Source organism: Grus americana, chromosome 7 (genome assembly GCF_028858705.1).
Source record: "Grus americana isolate bGruAme1 chromosome 7, bGruAme1.mat, whole genome shotgun sequence".
NCBI lineage: Eukaryota > Metazoa > Chordata > Aves > Gruiformes > Gruidae > Grus > Grus americana.
This window is the reverse complement of record NC_072858.1, coordinates 17133616-17152432: the sequence shown is the minus strand read 5'-3', so window position 1 is coordinate 17152432 and position 18817 is coordinate 17133616. Positions and strand designations below refer to the sequence as shown.

The 18817-nt window shown below is 35.9% G+C and overlaps 1 protein-coding gene across 6 annotated transcripts in view; it reads right to left on the bottom strand.

Annotated features, from left to right (window-relative positions):
* The window catches only part of KNDC1 (kinase non-catalytic C-lobe domain containing 1), a 68305-nt gene that overhangs the window by 6592 nt on the left and 42896 nt on the right, over positions 1–18817 (bottom strand). For 2 of the 6 annotated variants that reach the window (XM_054832555.1, XM_054832557.1), the window contains 13 exons: positions 18222–18315; positions 17901–18063; positions 16956–17800; positions 16709–16853; positions 15487–15578; positions 13079–13482; positions 4832–4925; positions 4622–4719; positions 4156–4367; positions 2562–2675; positions 2000–2147; positions 1570–1749; positions 251–466 (listed from right to left, as the gene is read on the bottom strand). In XM_054832555.1, coding sequence (XP_054688530.1) covers positions 251–466; positions 1570–1749; positions 2000–2147; positions 2562–2675; positions 4156–4367; positions 4622–4719; positions 4832–4925; positions 13079–13482; positions 15487–15578; positions 16709–16853; positions 16956–17800; positions 17901–18063; positions 18222–18315 — 2805 coding nt within the window. Of the gene's footprint in view, positions 1–250; positions 467–1569; positions 1750–1999; positions 2148–2561; positions 2676–4155; positions 4368–4621; positions 4720–4831; positions 4926–13078; positions 13483–15486; positions 15579–16708; positions 16854–16955; positions 17801–17900; positions 18064–18221; positions 18316–18817 lie in introns of those variants that run through there. The other 4 variants (XM_054832556.1, XR_008577930.1, XM_054832558.1 and 1 more) reach the window with 4 other exon arrangements.

Sequence of the window (18817 nt, the reverse complement as noted above, 5' to 3'; positions counted from 1 at the left end):
ACAGAGGTTCCCCCTCCCCACCCTGCTTTCAGCAAATTTATCAGAGGGATCACAGCCTGAGAATAGCATTAGCCATTTTAAATTTTACTGCAGAGATTTCAAAAGAAAAACAGATTATTTGAATTTAAACTCTTACAAAATACTATGAAATAAGCTTGAAACAGGGTTGGGAAACAGGAGAAAGGAGGCTGAGTATGAAGTAAGAAGATAGATGTTATTTGTACTTCCAAGTAAACCTAGGCCTTTGTACCTGTTGCAGTAATGTCAGCTGACAGCAGAGCTGTTGCACACTGTATTCTATTAAGAGATACGGTCCCACTTCATCTGCTTTAGCAAAGGAGACTGGGAATTCTTCTGTAAAACTGTTATAGCATGGCTTTGGCAAAACTGATGGAATAGTGTACAGTCGCTCCTTCTGATATTGTGCAATTGGTCCCATCCCTTTGGAAAGTTTCCAGTTAAAGTTCTGCAGATAAAAAAAATATGTAAAACTCCAACTTCTCTAAAACATTATGTCTCCCCTTGAATTAACTGTCTGGAACATTTTGTTAGAGAAACACCTTTGCGGGTGCAAAACTCTTCAGCTAATCTTCAAGGTTAGTTCAGACACTAGTTGGTTTATTCAACATTGCTATTTTAAGCTAATAGAATATGTACAGTTGATAAGTCTGAGCAGGAGGTTACCAGATCTCAAGCAACAATTGAAACTTCTGTGCATTCAAGCTTGCCGCCATAAAATAGTTTATATTCTGAAGTTTTATATTTTATGTTTTACTTCTTACTATTTCTTGTACTCTTTTTGTTTAGAATCAAACAGCCCTTTCCAAAGAAATATTTGTTTTTCCATTCTTTTCCCTACTTCCACCTTCCAGTATCATTATGATGCAGTGCCAACAGAAGTCATCCATGTTTTCTCTATTCTGCTTGCCCTTTATTGGTTGAATCCCCATTATACCCCATGGAATTCTGCACCTCTTTCAAGAGGCTGATTCTAAATTCAACTTGCACATTATTGATACATTTTGACTTCCACGTATAATTTTGGTCACTCTGTAGAGAGATCTTTTTCATCAAAAGCCTACAGTATGCTCCAGCTTCAGGGGTTACTTTTCACTAGCACACCATATGAACCAATAAATACAGACAAAAGTTCAGACAAGTTTTCCCTACAAGCTTTGAAGTTCTAGCAGCCAACCCCTTGCCCCTCACTGTTTTCCTATATTTATAGACTTACAAAGATATATGCCTAATAAAAAGTAATAATGTTTGACAGGGGTGAAAATGTTTCCTAGTAACTATGAGTCACATGCTAGTATCAAGGATGAAGAGTTCAACTCCTCTCAAAATTTTGATGATCTCTTATTATTGAAAGAGCTGACAGGGTGCAAGTAAGGCTTAAGACTTCTGCAGTTATAGAACTGTTTAGACCTTTCAAAAGAAAATTTTAAATGCTGGTACAGAAATTTTACTAAATCGGGTTGTAGACCCTAAGCTGGATACTCTAATTTTTGTCAGAAAATAACATATGGAAATGTACTCCATATACTGCAGCCTGAAGAAAATACATGCCTTTCTGGAAACATCTTCTGAGAGTTTTTTACATAGAGAATGTAATGTTTTTCTGTCCTCCTCGCCCTCCTCTTCACATTTGTCCATGCTGGAGCACTGAGGAGCATGGCCACTTTTCCTGGCAGAAGCATCCTCAAGTAATGACAACAAGCGCTCACCATAGCCATTTAACGGAGCAACCTGTAAATGCAAAACAGGTTAACATAATGTTGAACTCAATTTCCCATAAATTATAAGCAAGACACAATATAGTTTTAAGATTCATGTCTTTCCAAAACCAGACATATTGAACATAGTTGTCAAAGATAGCATTATTTTTCTGAAATTGTAATTAGGACAGTTTTTTGTAATAACAACCTTACATATACTGTAACTGACTTCAAGTGATTTTTTTTTTTTTCTTAAAGCTTCTATTGAAATTCTGACTTACTTTGGAAGAAATAAATTCTTTTAGGGTACACAAAAGATCAGTATTTGTTGCAAAGTCTACACTGTAGCAGTCTTCAATCCAAGCCTGCAGGATGTAGAAACTGCGGTTACATATTTTGGTAAGTGATGTGGAAGGATCCAGGTTTGCACTGGTGAGAAGAAAAAGGCACTTATTTCACCAAAACCGATATCCAGTTCCAATTTAAAAATAAGCATTGAAAAAACACACAAGTTTGGTTGGTATTGAATGTACTATCTTAAATTCTTACATTTCATGCCTCTAGAACCCATGGCTCTATGGAAACAAAGCTGTGGTGGCACTTAGAATCCACCACTGAACAACTGGCAAAAGTAAGACTCAGAATTCAGAAGGAAAAAAGAAGTAAGCACATTGTCAAATATAGCACTTGCTCTAGTTTCAGTACCACTTGTCGAGAGAGTCTTACAAAAACAAATACCAAAATTCAATTTAATTAAGTAGTTCTTTTCAGAAACAGCTATTTGCCATTGGGGGGAAAAGTCAATTGTGCTTTGACAGTATTTTTCGCAGGAAATTACTGTACCTGGATAAAGTGCTGCTGATTCTATCAAGAAGAAACTGCAAAAATTCCTCTTGTGTGCAGAAATAGCGAAATGTGTAGAGAAACTGCTGTACATAACCTTCTAAAAATGCATTTCTGTGAAGCACAAGAAAAGCTTCAGACAAGCAAGAACACAATTTCTTCTTGTATTAGAGTACAGCAACAATAAAAATCCTCAAAATTTCAAGAGCTAGTAGGGATTTTAAATTCTCGAGCTCTACAGAAAAAAATTATTTCTTTTTATTTTATTTTTACATATCAAATATTGTGATTGCCAACAGTGAAAGCATAATTTGTTATGAAAAATATTTATTTGGAATTTTGCCAAGAACCAATTTAACATTTCTATTATTGTCAAAAGTTACATTCTAAATAGCATGGAAGAACATATTTAATTTTCTTTTTTCTATCATTTCACTTGATGTTGTTTTAAAAGATTTTTGTTGTTTTAAAAGATTTTTTAAAAATAACAGCATAAAAAGTAGATACTTTAAGCAAGAAAGTATTTCCTGAAGCTCTAATTAGAGCAGCAGTTGCTTTAACAACAGAATATACTTATTATACACACATTAAAAATGACTTTTATTTTTACATATATATACACACACACGCGCATACACAAGGTCTTAACATAGGCTAATTGTCCTGTCTTCCTAATGGCTTATTGCCAACCATGAGAGTTTGGGTGTGATGAATGTGGAAGCTCTGATTCCAAACTGATTTGTTCACTTTGTGCAAAATATTAAGTTCCAGGAAAAGCAGCACTCAGGATAAGTAACTGGGTCTTAGAGTCAGGATGAGCTGGGAGAAGTAGCTGGGAAGAAGTTGCTCTCTCCTACTTTCATCTACAGCTTAAAATTCTCTATTTCATTTTTAGCTTTCAGAAATACAGCATTCAAATTCTTGCATCTTTCTGACTGTTCAAACCAGACAAAAAAGTACAAATTACAGATTACCTGGGATTACCTGCATTTAGAATCCTACAGTGGCATGAGCCTGATGGAGTCTTTCAGGCAGTTCCCATCCTTCATACCATTACTACTTGTGTGCCTTAGAACAACACTGCCCTCACAGTATTTGAAGGTTAAAGGACGTCTTTGTCCCCATCTAAGCCCTGAGATAAACCTGCATCTTGATCATTCCCAAGGACTGGGTCAATAATCTGCAAAACAGAACCTATACTTTTTCACATCAAATTATATGTTCTGAAGAATTGTGATACTGCTAGCAGTAACATAAAACCTTGATTCCATGGCAACTATCAGAGCTAAGCCTCAAATAAGTAAAGGATAAAGAAGTTTAGAGTTATTAGGTTTTTTATTTATTATCAAGTGCTTCAAGTTTTAATCAAATTCAAATTTAGCAGTTTGGCTTATTTCTTATCAGGCTCTCTTTAGCCATTTCCATGCCCATTTCTGCAAATAAGTGGGCATAGAAATAGCATTAAACTTGATACAAGAAAAGAGAGTTTATGCAATGTTGAGTAACTAAGATTTATCACAGAGACTACTTTTTTCTTATTTAGCAACTATGCCTCAACCCACTCCCAGTTAAGGATGTGCAAAATATACTGTACCTAGAATATAAATAAGCCATTAAACCAAGTGGTGTCCCAGCCTGCAGAACTCTTACTCCATTTTGATTATTGCATTGGTGTTTCTCTGTGTTATAGTAAAGAAGCAGCGATGACTCATCCGTAGGTGCCACATCCACGGTGTCAGTACTCCCATTGTGAATGACTGTAAGAAGCACACACGTTTCCACACCCCACTGCTCTGCATACATGATCTGCTCAAAGATGCAAATCCATGTGAAAATAAAACATAGGAAAATAAGGAGGAAAATCCACAGAAAATGCAGTCAACTCAACTTAAAGCCAAATTGCATTTCTTATAAATGCTTTTTTTTTCTTTTAGATCTGACTTAATTTAGCACTTTGACACAAAACATTTCACATTTCATATACTGATATGAGCAGCCAACTACACTGATGCAGTAATGAAATGACAAATGAAACAAAAGCAAAATAAAGTCCGACTTGCCTGCATGTATTTCTTCACCAGTTCAAGAAACTGCACTTTTGATTTCATCTCCTGTAGCTGTCCTCTCAATTTGAGCAACATAGATTTAGTTTCAGGACCTTTAGATTTAAAACACACAGCAGAAAAACATCAATGATACTGATTTACAGGGAGAAGTCCTTAAAAGTATTATGCACCCATTTCATTACCGGCAAGTTGCTGTAATCTTACCTTTGCTGCTTCTTTCTTTCTGCAATAGTTTCTGGTAAAACTTTATGGTCTTTCTGTAATTTTTTGTTTCCATCATTAGCAATTGTTCTAGTTCCTATTTAAAGAGAAAAAGGATTCTGATCAGAATGGAAGACAATTATTTTGTATGAAAAAAAGAACATTCAAACAGACAAGGAAAAACTACCTTTCACACCTGTGTTTACAAGTTAGAGCAAGCATCACCTGTCCCCAGAAAAGCATTAGTTATGCCACAGTTCTACAACTTAAGAACCGCAGCTGGGTAGTGTATGATGAGACTGCATTCAAGTTTGTCTGAATTTTATAAATATGCCTTTAGTTATAATTGCATTTTTCTGGTTGTTTTCAAGAGCATTTTTAAAAGTTACACTCAGAAGTCATCCAGAATTAAAAGTGACGGGTTCTGAAATCAGTGCACACCCCAGAAATACTCTGCTAAGCAGCTGACCTATATTTGCAGCAAAACCTGTTTAACTGAAAGCAACGGTTTCCAAACAAGTATAATTACATTATATTATACATACAACCAGGTCAGAAGGCAGACAGAAAGATACTCTATAAATAAAATATAAATTTTGAAGTTCAGCTTACATATGTTATATTTACACATTTTACATAATTGAAAAAATAAACAATTTCTATAGAATTATATAACCTAAGCAATGGATAGAAATGAAAGGATATCTGGCTTCTCACAACAAAATAAAAGTTAATGTAAACATCTATATTTGTTCATGTATCAAAGGTTTCATTATTTTACCAACTAATGAAAATGGGCCATCCACTTTGGGTTCAGCTTCTGATTTATTATGAAATAACAAACATGATGTATGCTGTGTTTTTTAGAAGTGGTGGCTTCTGCACTTGGGTCCTAAGCTAACTACCAATGACCCAGTTATATGAAACAGTATTTAAAATGGAGTAAGTTCACTGAATGCAACAGACAGAACTCCCACAAGCAGAGTGATCAGAAAACACATAGCTCAGAGCTAACATATAAAACAGCAGACTACTAAATAGGTTAGCTTTAATGGGATGGACTTAGTAGAAATTAATTTGAGGTTGCGAAAAACCTGTCACTGTTTTTCAGAAAAGCTCAAAAGGTTTAATAACATAGTTCATTAGCAGCAAGAGTCACAAAAGCCCTGTGGATTTTTAAAAGACTTACCACTACATAGTCATCATGAGTAGTGAAAGCACAGAAAAGCTACTACCCAGATTCTGAATTGGAAACTGCTTGCTTTTATTTAAAGGTTTGGTTTTGTTTCATCAAAGTGAAAACAAGTTGATAAAGGGACTATGAACACAGAAAGGGAATCAGGAAGAGTGGCCATTTTCTGATATTTGGATTCTGATGGACAGAAGTGGTTTGTCCCCTCGTTGTTGTTTAACGCGGCGGGCAGCTAAGACAACCACGCAGCCGTTTGCTCACTCTCCTACCCTCAGTGGGATGGGGGAGAGAATCAAAAAGAAAGAAGTAAAACTCCTGGGTTGAGATAAAGACAGTTTAATAGGACAGAAAAGGAAGAGAATAATAATAATAATATACAAAACAAGTGATGCACAACACAATTGCTCGCCACCCAGAGCTGATGCTCTGCTAGTTCCTGAGCTGCCCTGCCTCCTGGCCAACCCCCAGTTAAATACTGAACACGATGTCATATGGTATGGAATATCCCTTTGGCTTTTTTTTGTGTATTTCTTCTTCTGTATAAGGGTGACTGATAAAGGCTTGGGTTGGTTCTCTGGTTCAGCCACAGGGCCTGTCACCAGGGGATGGAGTTGCTGCAGTGCTGGTCATTATTTCATCAGATCCAGATCTACCTCTTCCCTTTGAGAGTACTGAATAGTGTTGAACAGAGCTTGGTAGGCATGGGCCAGGCCCCAGCATGTTGCAGTGATTTAAATCATAGAATCCTAGAAAATCAGGTTGAGAGAGACCTCAAGGATTATCTATCTATATATCGGAAAAAGCTCTGTCTAGACAAAAGCTCCACCTAGACAAGATGGCCCAGCCCAGCCGAATCTTAGAAATGTCCAGTGCTGGGGAAGATTTGTGTCTCTCTGGAACTGCCAGGGTGACAACATACTTTTCCCAAATATTCTACTAGTTTTTCAGGATTTTTCACTTGTTCAGGGGTGAAGTTCCAAAACACTGGAGGTGCCCATCATCCTAGGCATTTGCCCATGCTATCCTACACACCCTGCCACTCATAACTATACAGCCTTGGGGCAGATCTCTGGGTGATATTTTAAAATAGTTGTTTAGCCCCAAACAAGACCCAAAACACATTCAGGAGACATAGCAATAGGAACACGCTGGTTTGAACGTCCCAAGGATATTCAAAATCCTCAAAAGTTGTTGTAACGAGGGAGGTGAAGGTGAAACTATTCCCCCATCTCCGCCACAGATGAAAAAAGGTGGAGAGTGTGATTATTAATAATTCCCGGGAGATGGCGCCCGAGGTACGGAAGGGACAGCAATGCTGACTACACAGACCAAACCATTCTCACGGCCAATAATGTTATCTTGTCATAAGTGAGTAGTACACAGTACAGCAAAAGGAAAATCCTCATCCAGCTCCCAGAGATGATAAACAGCACTGTAGGGAATACATAATGCAAGTAAGGACTTACATGACGCAACGATGTGAACAGATAATACAACACTGTGACCAGCAACTATTAAACTAATATAATGAATGTTTACAACGAATTTGTTTTAACATGCTCTGGTCAGATCTGTCTTTATCTCAACCTTTTGTGCCCCACATTGGGCACCAAAAGGACTGTTGTGATTTAACCTGGCAGGCAGCTAAAACAACCACACAGCCCTTCGCCCATTCCTCCCCTCAGTGGGATGGGGGAGAAAATCGAAAAGAAAAAGGTAAAACTCATGGGTTGAGATAAAGACAGTTTAATAGGACAGAAAAGGAAGATGATTCTCACAAACGTTCACTACCCAGAGCCAACGCTCTGCTAGTTCCTGAGCCACCCCACCTCCCAGCCAAATTCGACACACAGCACTATACCAGCTGCTAGGAAGAAAATTAACTCTAGCCTAGCTGAAACCAGGACACTCCTAAATAAATTTGGGTGAGAAGCAATGAAGTCAGTAGCAAATTCCTGCTCTATTTCACATCATCTTCCATTTTTGGTAGGTCTAGAATATAAACATTTTTAATGAAGCTATACATTCAATTGTTCTGCTTCCTCTGAAGTACAGTTAATTTGTCATGACACATTTGTCTAGAACATCCCTTAGTCTAGGGAACAAAGTAATGATAGAGTGACTTTGCTGACTTAGTAAAATTGCAAATTCCAATGTGTCCTTGAAGCGTAAGGTTTTTTACGTGCTGAAGCGTGGCTTCACTAAAGGATGCAGAATATTGGCAGAAGGGAAAGGAAAAGAGAAAAGGAATGGGAAAGGGAAAACTGTGGCCAGAGTATGCCAAACCTTTGCTAGAAACATCCTAGTCACAGATTGGGTGCACTGAAGTTTGGTGGAGACTCTTACAAGTAGCTTATGAGATCTGGGGGATAACTGAAACCTAACACAGGCAAAGAGGAAGAGGGCAAAGGCTAAGGGTGAAGGCTTGGGGCTGCAAGAGAACTGAAAGCAAGATTATCAGGTCACCTACACTTGCTTGCCTATGGACTTTTCTAAATGCAGGTTAACCTTTGCTGACCTTAAGAAATGCAATAAACTATCTGATAAGCCCCTACACAGTAAAACACTATTTTTATGACATTTTAAATGTGTCATCTTGATCCATAAATATTTTATTTTTTATGCTAGCTATTTCACATTCCTTCCAAACATAAGAGCCCATATTACCTTTTTGGGAGGGAATCATAATAGCTTGATTCATCCTATTGTTAATATTGTTCATCATATAACAAGTGTTCTACTTTTTGCATCTTATGAAATCACAACTTACCTAAGGTGCAGACAATATCCAACAGGTTCCAGTGGAAAAATAGAAAAGTTAATTATTTTTATGGCAGAATATTTAATTCTGTCATAAATATAATTATATGTTCAGTCACTTACAATTTCACAGAACCTGCATGTTCTCTCAAACCTACTTACAGGTATACAAAATTAAAAAACTAAATAAATTTAATTGCATTTATTTTTAGAAGGTAAATAAAGTAAAATTTGAATCACATGAATATTTTCTTTGGAGAGATAAGATAACCATACTAATGAAATGTACGTGTCTCCAAAACTGTAATTTGTTGTGTGGTTAGATTCTCGCTCAGTACTCAGTTCCAGTCACAGACTAGACCTGAACTGAACAAGCAGACCTAACCCTGTGAAAGGACTAAGTCAGGACAAATGCAGTCAAGCTCAAATGTCTAACTATCTTTAAACATTCACTCTTTGAAACAGCAATTCCTAAACACTGCTTTAGCACACTTTACTGCAAAGCTATAGAATCAGCTCAACTTTATTGCTGACTTTTTAAAAATCTGTCAGAGACCTGGGGCAAAAAGTAGGTTGATATAATCCTTGCCAGACAATGAAAACTAGACTACAGCTATTCAAGGTACTGGTTTCTGAAACAAAACTGGCTAACAGATGATTTAAATGAGTAAGGATTGGGTGGAGACAAACAGCTCTATCTTGCAAGAGAGGCAGAACTTTCCTCCAGCAACTCAAACCACCTTCCTGCTTGAAACAGCCACTTACAAGCCTTCCTTTGGACTTTGTAGTCCTTCTGGACTGGATATGGGACACATGTTTTCTCTATTAGATTTTACAGTGAGAAGGTGGCTACTAGAATAATTAAATTTTTTTTGAGCTTCTACTTTGGCAGAAAGCTCATGTTAATTTTCACTTTGAGCCTATTTTTTCTTTTCTCAGTATTTTGGTTCAGACAGTGCATAATTTCCTTGAAATTTGCACAGCTCTTATTCATCGTTTACACATTAATTATGTTAACACTTCATAAAAGCCAATGATTTCTAAATAATATGTATTCCAAATATAACACATATAAATGTTCATATTATTAAATCAAACTAGCTGAAAACACTTTGCTGCACAAATACAGCTGTAGCTACGTCAAAGTACAATACACAAGGACTTATAAATGTTAAATTCTACCCCTATCAATGATACCAGCAACATCCATATTGTTCAAAATGAGATATGAACTGGTCTTTGTCAGCTGCTGGTATGGAGATTAAAATCATGCTATACATTTTCACAGTTGATTTGTAGTGTTTGGTTTGATGAATCAGGCAGCAGAGACAGCAGAAAGAAGTTGGGTAGAGCTGCTCATCACCTACATGTTGATAATTGATTGTCCTACAGCTAAGAATCATTGTCTCCTGACTACTGCAATAACAGGAATTTCAGTTTCATATTTTTCCCCTATCTTTCTTGTATATATAACCAGTAAAACTTGTAACAGTTCATCTCGTTTCAACAATATTGCTAATAGTTTATTTCAGAAATTGTCATGACTGGTGGAGTTTGGAAAAACAGCAGGATTTTAGGAAGGTTTTCTTTGCTCAGGTTAAATGTTCAAGATTGCTGCAATTGGAGCATTATGATTCCGTAAGTTTTTATTTTAAACACATTTGGAAGAAGCTGGGTTTCACAGAAAGTCAGTGTTGTAGTAATGCCAGCACAAAGATCAAAGTTGTTGATGCTATGGTAGTGAAAGAAATAAAAATAGTCTCGTGACTATTTTTAAGTAACTGGTATTTTAAACTACTCTCTGTTGAATTTGTAGTAACAAAACGTTTAAAAAGCACTTTTAATTAAAAAAAGAAAGATCATTTAAAAAAATATTATTAAAGATATTTTTAAGATTATATACCTGAATATTCTAGTATACCAAGACTTTTTTATATAAACAGTTCAACAGAGAATATACATATCTGCACATACATGGTTTTTTTGTGAAAATTAACTTTCCTTTTGCAATGTATTCAAAACATTTCTATGCTGTACAAGAGTATTTCATCTTCTCAACCTTCTTCTCTGAAGAAAATGGTGGAATATAAACTGAATTTTACTTCATAAAGGAAGATGATATAGTTCATAATTGTATTCCTTGTAACTTGAACACAAAGAGATTTCACAAATTAGGAAGACTATTTATATAAGATACCAAGCTTCTATTGTCTGCAAATAATTATTCTTGTTTGTCCACCTGGTCTCATATGCAGTCCAGATCACATACATTATTTCTGCATTACTGAGACAGAAAAAAGATTAGAGTTTAATTTTTGTCCAGCTATTAAGATTTCAGACTAATTGTAGGTAACACAAGGAAGATTAGTTCACTTATCTTCAGAGTAGTATGCATCTTTTTCGGCTATTGGAATGTGCATTCTCTTGCTCTCTAAATGAATTGTTTACTGATTCTAAACTGAAGGCATTGCACTGTCTATCAATAGTAATCTTACTCCAGTGGAATGTACTAGGCACAAACACAATATAATTTTCTACAGACTATTTCCCCCCCACCCCCTAGCCTCTTGAGTGGTTGTTTGGTTAACCAAGTTCTTACGCATTATTGGAAATAGTAGTAATGTACAATAGTATGCATTAATTTCATAAGCAAATTCCAGAGCACCTGTAAGCAACACAAATCTTGCTTTATTTTTGTAGCATGCCTGTTAGTTAAATAGGAAAACAATTGCCAAGTACTCAGAAGATAACTCATCTTTTTGAATCAGACGAAATTGCTGAATGGTCTGTAAAATCTCAAAGTTATAAAGACTGCCTGTTGAAACAGAAAAACTATTTAGATGCTTATGAAAACTCCTTACTCATGAAAATCTGTTCTTCAGCCAAGAACTTCTTTCAAGTAAGGAAGATTATACAAGCCTATTTTTCTCTAGCTGGCATGCTTACACAGGATTAAACAGCCCTATAGGATTAGAAACAGAAATTTTTGAGTAGATGTAAATTTTTGAGTGATAGTCCTGAAAACTTATTTTTTAATTTTTATTTTATTTATTTTTACATAAACCAATAGTAGGTCAAGTTTCTCATGCTATTTTCTCCTATAGACTTACACTTGAACATTAAGGAGCAAAAAAAGTAGAACATCCTCAGTCATTCAGGTTTTAACTATTTTTCTGTTATTAGTCAAGTTCTGTTTTTTACTGAAAACTTAAGTGAGGTCACACTGCTTCACAAAAAATGAGTGTAAATAGATCCATTGGGATTTATCTGGAAACAAAGAAGTCTAGGTTGTGTTCTCAGCTGTTCAGTTCTACTATGTAATGCTCACTTAAAAATAAAGCAACAAGTTCAACTACCTGCGCATAGTAAGGAAATCCATAATGGAAGTGCAACTCTTGCTTCATTTTTATTAAACATATATCTGGCAGAAACAACAAGGATACACAAACTAGACAACTAACCATTATCAAGGACACAAAAAGATTCCAGGTGTCCCTATACTAATAGGTCTTCCAGTATTAATAATTCATTTACTTCAATTTTTCTGTTCCTTTCTCATGAACCAGCTCCAACTATATAGATTTCTACAGTTTCACACATTATCCTTACTCTGTGGATTTGGACTTGAAATATTTACAAATATTTTTACAAACTGAAGCTTGTTATAGCTAAATGCACAAATGTAAAAATTAAGTATATGTGATCAATATGATCTTTAAGGGAATGGAAGACCTTGCTCATCTAAACCAACCCACTCCCCTACCCATGTTTGCCCCATACCCCTCAGCTGCTTAAAAGGCACAAGGCTGTACTCATCATGATGATTAGCCATCTCCAAGAGAAGATGTGAGCAAATAACTGCCATTCTGCTGGCAAATGGTGAGAAACTATCAGGGAATTGTGACCAAGGAAAAAGGCTCAGAGCATGTGACAGGGAGGACCTCGTGATAGCCTGTGATACATGCCAGTCATAGCCGTTCTTAGCTCTTTTCTATAACTTTACCGCCATGGGGTTGGTACAGACAGCAGACAGTACTTTTCTGGTCAACTTCAGCAGGAGAAGGTGGGTTGTGGTTCAGTGGTTATTAATTTGATGTCTGTGCTCTTTATTTTGGAATACTACCCTTACCCTGCTTTATTGACAAGACATGACAAATTTTGAGGATTTTAAAATACTTAAGAGTCAGTGTTAGAAGAAAAGAACGGGGATTTCAACTCACTATAACACAGTAAATATTATCATACTTTTAACCAGCAAGTAAAGAGGTATCTTAATGATTTTAAATCAATGTACTCACCACTTTTTTAGCATCTATATTTTGTGACTCATTTGATTTCTGCTTTCCAAGGTTTTTCATGTAACTATGAACTTCTGAATCAAAACATTCAGCTCCATAAAATGCACTGCTCCAACCGGGACTACATCCATGAAAGTCAGGTAGACTGGGAGACACAAAGTAGCTGTTTCCAGCTATCTTTATCATGGTGTCTTCCTCCAGCTCTGTATTTTCTTCTGCAAAGCCTGGACCAATACAACAACTGTTGCTTTGTAAACATTGTCCCTCTTTCTCTATCGGGATAGTATTCTGCAGCCTCAACTCCTTTTTGAAATTATCTGATGGTGACTCATCAAAATCCTTTTCGGCTAATGATGTATTTATCATAGGCTCAGCCTTCACATCAAAGGTTGCTTCCCCTTCTCCTAAAAGGGGTGTATGGGGAAAAAAGAAATAATGGTCATGTGCTGTGATGCATGCTTTGTTGAACTTGAACACTACACATACCAAACAGTTATGAGACTACCCATGTGCTCTAACAGTGCTGTTAGATGCTTATTTTGGCCCTGTGCTTTCTTTTTCACAACTACACATTGTAAAATGATAAAGGTTAAAGACATTTCAGAACTATTAAGCAATAGTTAAGCAATACATTTCTGAAAATTACAAAATATTTTCTGCACATATGCAACAAGCATTTAAACAAAGCAAAGTACAGAAGCTTTAAAACAAAGTTAAAAATATATTAGACCTGTGCATGCATAAGTAAAAAGTTAGCTCTTGAGGGTTTTTTCCATCCATAAGTCTTGAAGCTTTTATTCCATACACAGAGGGCAAGAATACGTGATACAGCCAAAGGGGACACAGATTTTAAACTTTCTGCTCCTACAGGACTCACTCCCTTGAGCTGTGATGGGATTTCTTTGCAGTTCTAATGGCTACTACCAACCTTAAGGGACTGAGGTGACAGTCAAAGGTTGGTATGATGCTGACAGGAGCTTTTACGCCTGCCAGAAGTCTCTCTTTTCACTTGAGCAACACTCTGGGGCTTAGATATGCCACCTCGGAGTCAAATGGACCTAAATTACTGATGCAAAGAAATCACATACCCCATGGGAAACTCTGGCTTTATATTTGCAATCATTCTGAGCCAAAATGGAAAATTATAACAGAATGACAGCAGCCAAGTGCAAACTTACAAATTTATGTTTTGCCATAAAAAATAACAATGTTGGGGTATAAGTAATTCTGTAAAGAATACACAGTTTAACTTTTAACTTCTCAAAACAGAGAAGTAACTGAGTTTAAACGCTGAAACTTGGCTGAACTATCTTGGAAAAAAATGACATACTGGTACAACAGCAACCAAATACAAGCTGTCCATGAATACATTGAGCCTAGAAAGGGTAATGGTTTTGTTATAATAATGAGATTTACCAGTCCCAGCTCAGTTTTCAGTTACTGAAAGATGGACTATTTTGCAAACCTTCAATCACAAAGTATGCCAGGAAAAATGTAAAAACTACACTGAAGAAGTACAAATAAACAATCCACTAATATAACCTCAATGACTGCCCTGAAATGGTGTCCTGTAACCAAGTTTGTGATCAAAAGACAAAACCATCTTGATTAACGAATAATTTAACCCACTGTTCATTTTGCCATCTATCTTTAAAAAGGCACTTCAGTGGATAGAGTAGGGAAGCGGAGGAATTCCTAGGAGAGACGTAAAGACTATTCTTTTTTACCTGTTTGTGAAAACCCTTTTGATGAATAGCTAAAAATGCCCATTTAAATCCAAAAGCAATTTGGTTTCTAGATTTCTGTACAATTCCCTTCCCCAGAATTTATGAATAATTTTATTGACAATACCTTTTTTTTTATTTTAATACTGTTTATTTTACTGCCCAGTTTTGTTTTAATTCTGATAAGTGAATGAAGAAGGACCAGATCTGTTGCAGTCATCCTTCAATCAATCCTCAACGTCTTCAGAAACACCTAAGGAGTCATAAGCATTTTCTAAAGCTCTCCTCTCTTCCTAGGTAAGCTTGCTGTGTTGTGTGGACCTGACTCAGTATGACTGTCCTCCTTCCCTCTCCCTACTTTAAAGCATGCCACTATAACATCTACTGGATGAACACAAGAAAACCACACGTAGCAGTTTGGATTTTGGGAGTTTTCTGACACATGTTTGTAAATAAAAGTAAAAATAAGTGAAACAGGCATCCGACTCGATGACATTGATAAGCTTCATATAAAAGACAACAGATCCCCAATGCGTTGATAATGTTCAGATTCACTGATAATGTTCTTAAGTGCTAAGGTGAGTGTTTTCCTGAAGACACACTCAGTGCTAATCTCTCAAAACTTGTGTCATTGATAGATTCTTCGCACACACAAAGATCTAGAAACATGAAGTCCCTTCTCACCCTCTGTCTGATCACTGCTTGCCAAAAAGCTATCAGATTTCTTCAGATCTTGGAATACATTGCCACACTTTGAATCATCTGCCTCAGTTATGCTGAAAATACAAGAAGATTAGGAAAAAATAATGTTTCATATACTTTTATATTTACATTAGTAAAATGAGATCTTAGAAATGACTCTACCATGTATGTGAAGGGGTTCGTAGCATTTATGTACCTCCTGAAGTTTGCATGTTCAATTTCAGTTGTTGTTTTACAAGAAAAAAAATGTTCAAATGGACATTAAAGCACACCGAGTAAGATACAGAGATTCTCCTTTACAACATTTGGCAAAATTCCAACAGAAGTATCAGAACACACACAACAGAAGGCATAACTCCAGGCATAACTTAGACTGCAAATTACTGCAATGGGTTTTTCACTGAGGGTTCAATCTCTGGATAACAGTCTGACGCTAAGTCATCCCTGGTAAGAATAAGCATAATTTTAACTGAAAGAATGTAACAATTAAAAACTGCTAAATTCTTTGTCTGAAGAATGCTAAGTAAGCAGTGTCTCAGAGATATTCTGAAGCAGTTGTTGCATGTGATCTAAAAGTATTTTTTATACTGGATAATAAATGATGATTTCCTTTTCACTCTCACTTTTTTCAGGTAGATTTGCCATTGAAGATGAAATAGTAAAAATGAGAAATGAATTAAGCTGGTGTTTTCTCACTTAACAGGCTACTTACAAAAGACTGCCAGGAAGAACACTGAGTCAAACTAAAACAGTTAAGTAAAACATTTCTAGCAAAGCTAAATTAATTTCCTTGTTCTTAGGCATGAATAGAACAAAAAAATGTATAAAGAACTAAACTCAAACAGAATAAGCAAACTGAACAGTAGGAACAATATATTTCACTTCTGATTAAATAGCTTCTTTCTAACAAGACTACAAAGCTCTCCATCAATGATTGAAAACGATATTGATCAGAATTAGGTTTCTATTATTCAGCGATTATAAGATAGAGTTACAGACAAGCTTAATAGAAAATATTTTCTGCTAAGCCATTAAGCAATATTTGTTATGGGGAAAGCCATGAAGTATCTAACAGACTGGGAAATCAACAGTTGCAGGAAACAAGTAAGGACAACTGAAGCGGCATATCCTTTCCTGCTTTTAGGAAGTAGGGAAAAAAGCATTAAATTGAACTGTAAGAAGGAAAAAGTTGAAAAACACCTACCATAAATGTGAAGGTCTTTCTCCATTTACTACCCGATAGAGATTCTCCAGTAATTTTTCATCCCAGTAGAGGTCACAAAACTTCTCACAAATTGTATCAGAGAACACACCAAACTTAATCTCCTTTAAGTTTAAAATGAAGTTACCTGGTTTAAAAAAAGAAACAAACAGAAAGAAAAAGAGAAAAAAGACATTAATAACAATATTCTTACACATCAATGATAATATACAGAAGAAAATGTACATACCCATATCAAAAACTTCAACTCCATTCTCTAGATAGCCATCAAATGCAAACTCCTCTTGTATAAGATGAACCACTTCCTGTAGTAAAGCATCACTTGTTCCATTCTGCTGGGGCAGGACTTCAATATCAAAGAGATAAGAATTGTCTTGATTCACTGAGGTACATGGTGTGTGTTCTTGTTCAGTGAAAATACTGCCTACACTGGTAGCACACTCAATTTCTTGGCAGTTGGTTTGAATAACTGGGTTACTTTTATCAAAGTTGTGCTGTGTATTGGTAGTCTCACAGTTTTGCACTTTGCAAAGGGAGGCATCATTTTCTGTTTGCGTGCTCATTTTATAACTTGCAATAGTATTTGAAAGTAGCACTGGCAAACTATGATAGCAATCATAAGCAATTCTTGAACGAAGAGGTTTATTTGGTATTTGCTCTGATACAGCTAAATGTACTGGTACAAATGTCAAAACTCTTCTCTCTGAGTCCTGTTTGAGAATGATGTTATTTATATGAAGAAAATTAGGAGATGTAGGACAAGCTAGGGAGCTGGAAGGAACTTCAGACAAAATGTTCTTTCCCTGTAGAATATTTGAGGAATCAGATGGTGATGGTAACATAGTTACAGAAGTCAGTGCATTGCCTGATTTTTGCTTTTCTGAAGATATCTGGGATGAGTGGCCTGGAACGTGTAAATCACACTCAGGTATTTCAGGCGCAGTTTCAACAACATCTGTGTTCTCAGCACCATAGCTTTTAGAATCCTCTATATATCCTGATTTGTTGTGGTCCACATGTTTTTCTTTTCTTGTCTCTTTCTTGAATTGCTCAGAAACTGATGTGTGAACCTCTCTGAAAAGGAACAAAGAATTGGGGTTTTTTTGAGGACAATTTCAGTAGATTTAACAATGAAGTCTCAAGTTTAACTTATTCTGCGTTAGGATATACTAACTTTGTTATATTTGCATTTTGTTGCAGAATAATAGGCTTAAAGTGAGTTGCAGGAGAGGTGAATGCAACAGGTAATGTAGCTTTCTCACAATTTAGAGAAATCTGGCATGGTACTGGTCCTTTAACTGCTACAAGTTTACTTTCACTGGTAATAGGCACAAATCCTAAAAACAAAAACATAGTTAGAAAGATGAACAATAAATGTGAGGTAAATAACAATCAATTTAGACAGGAAAAAAAGTATACTTGACTGAGAAAATCTTACGTGGAAAACTAATCTAGAGAATACTAAAACAAAGTAAACATGTCAGAGTCTGCTTACCTAGATTTGACTCTGAAGGGTCCATTTCATCTCTTTCGTTTTTAAATTCAAAAGCAGCATGATCTTGAGATGAGATTTCTTCTTCCCGAATAGCCTACAATAAAATTGAAGTCCAGACTGAATTTATTAGTATTTTCTTTTTTTTTTTTAAAATTCTGCTCAGCACATTACTTCAAAAAACCACCAACCCCCATATAAACTTAGAATGTTGCAAAGCAACAACCTAGTCGTGCCAAGGTGAAGAATTAAAACAAGTGATGTACAAAACTCTAAGGACTGGTAGAAATGTGGAAATCTTAACCCTCTGTTTCAAATCAGAACTTTTAGGTAATCAAAGTTTTGAACAAAGTCAGTTCCACGGGTTGACTGAACTCTATGTGCATTATATATATGCTTGAAACATACACAAAACACAACAAAAGAGGACTGGTAAATGAAAGGGAGATTATGAAATTAAGTCATTGGTTCTTCACCCATGCATATTGTGGAGTCAGGGCACCAAAATCTGGGTAGTGACCACTCCAACAGCAAGAACTAGAAAAAAAGCAATACTTAAGGACTACTTGAAAATAAATTTAAAAAAAAAAATAAACACA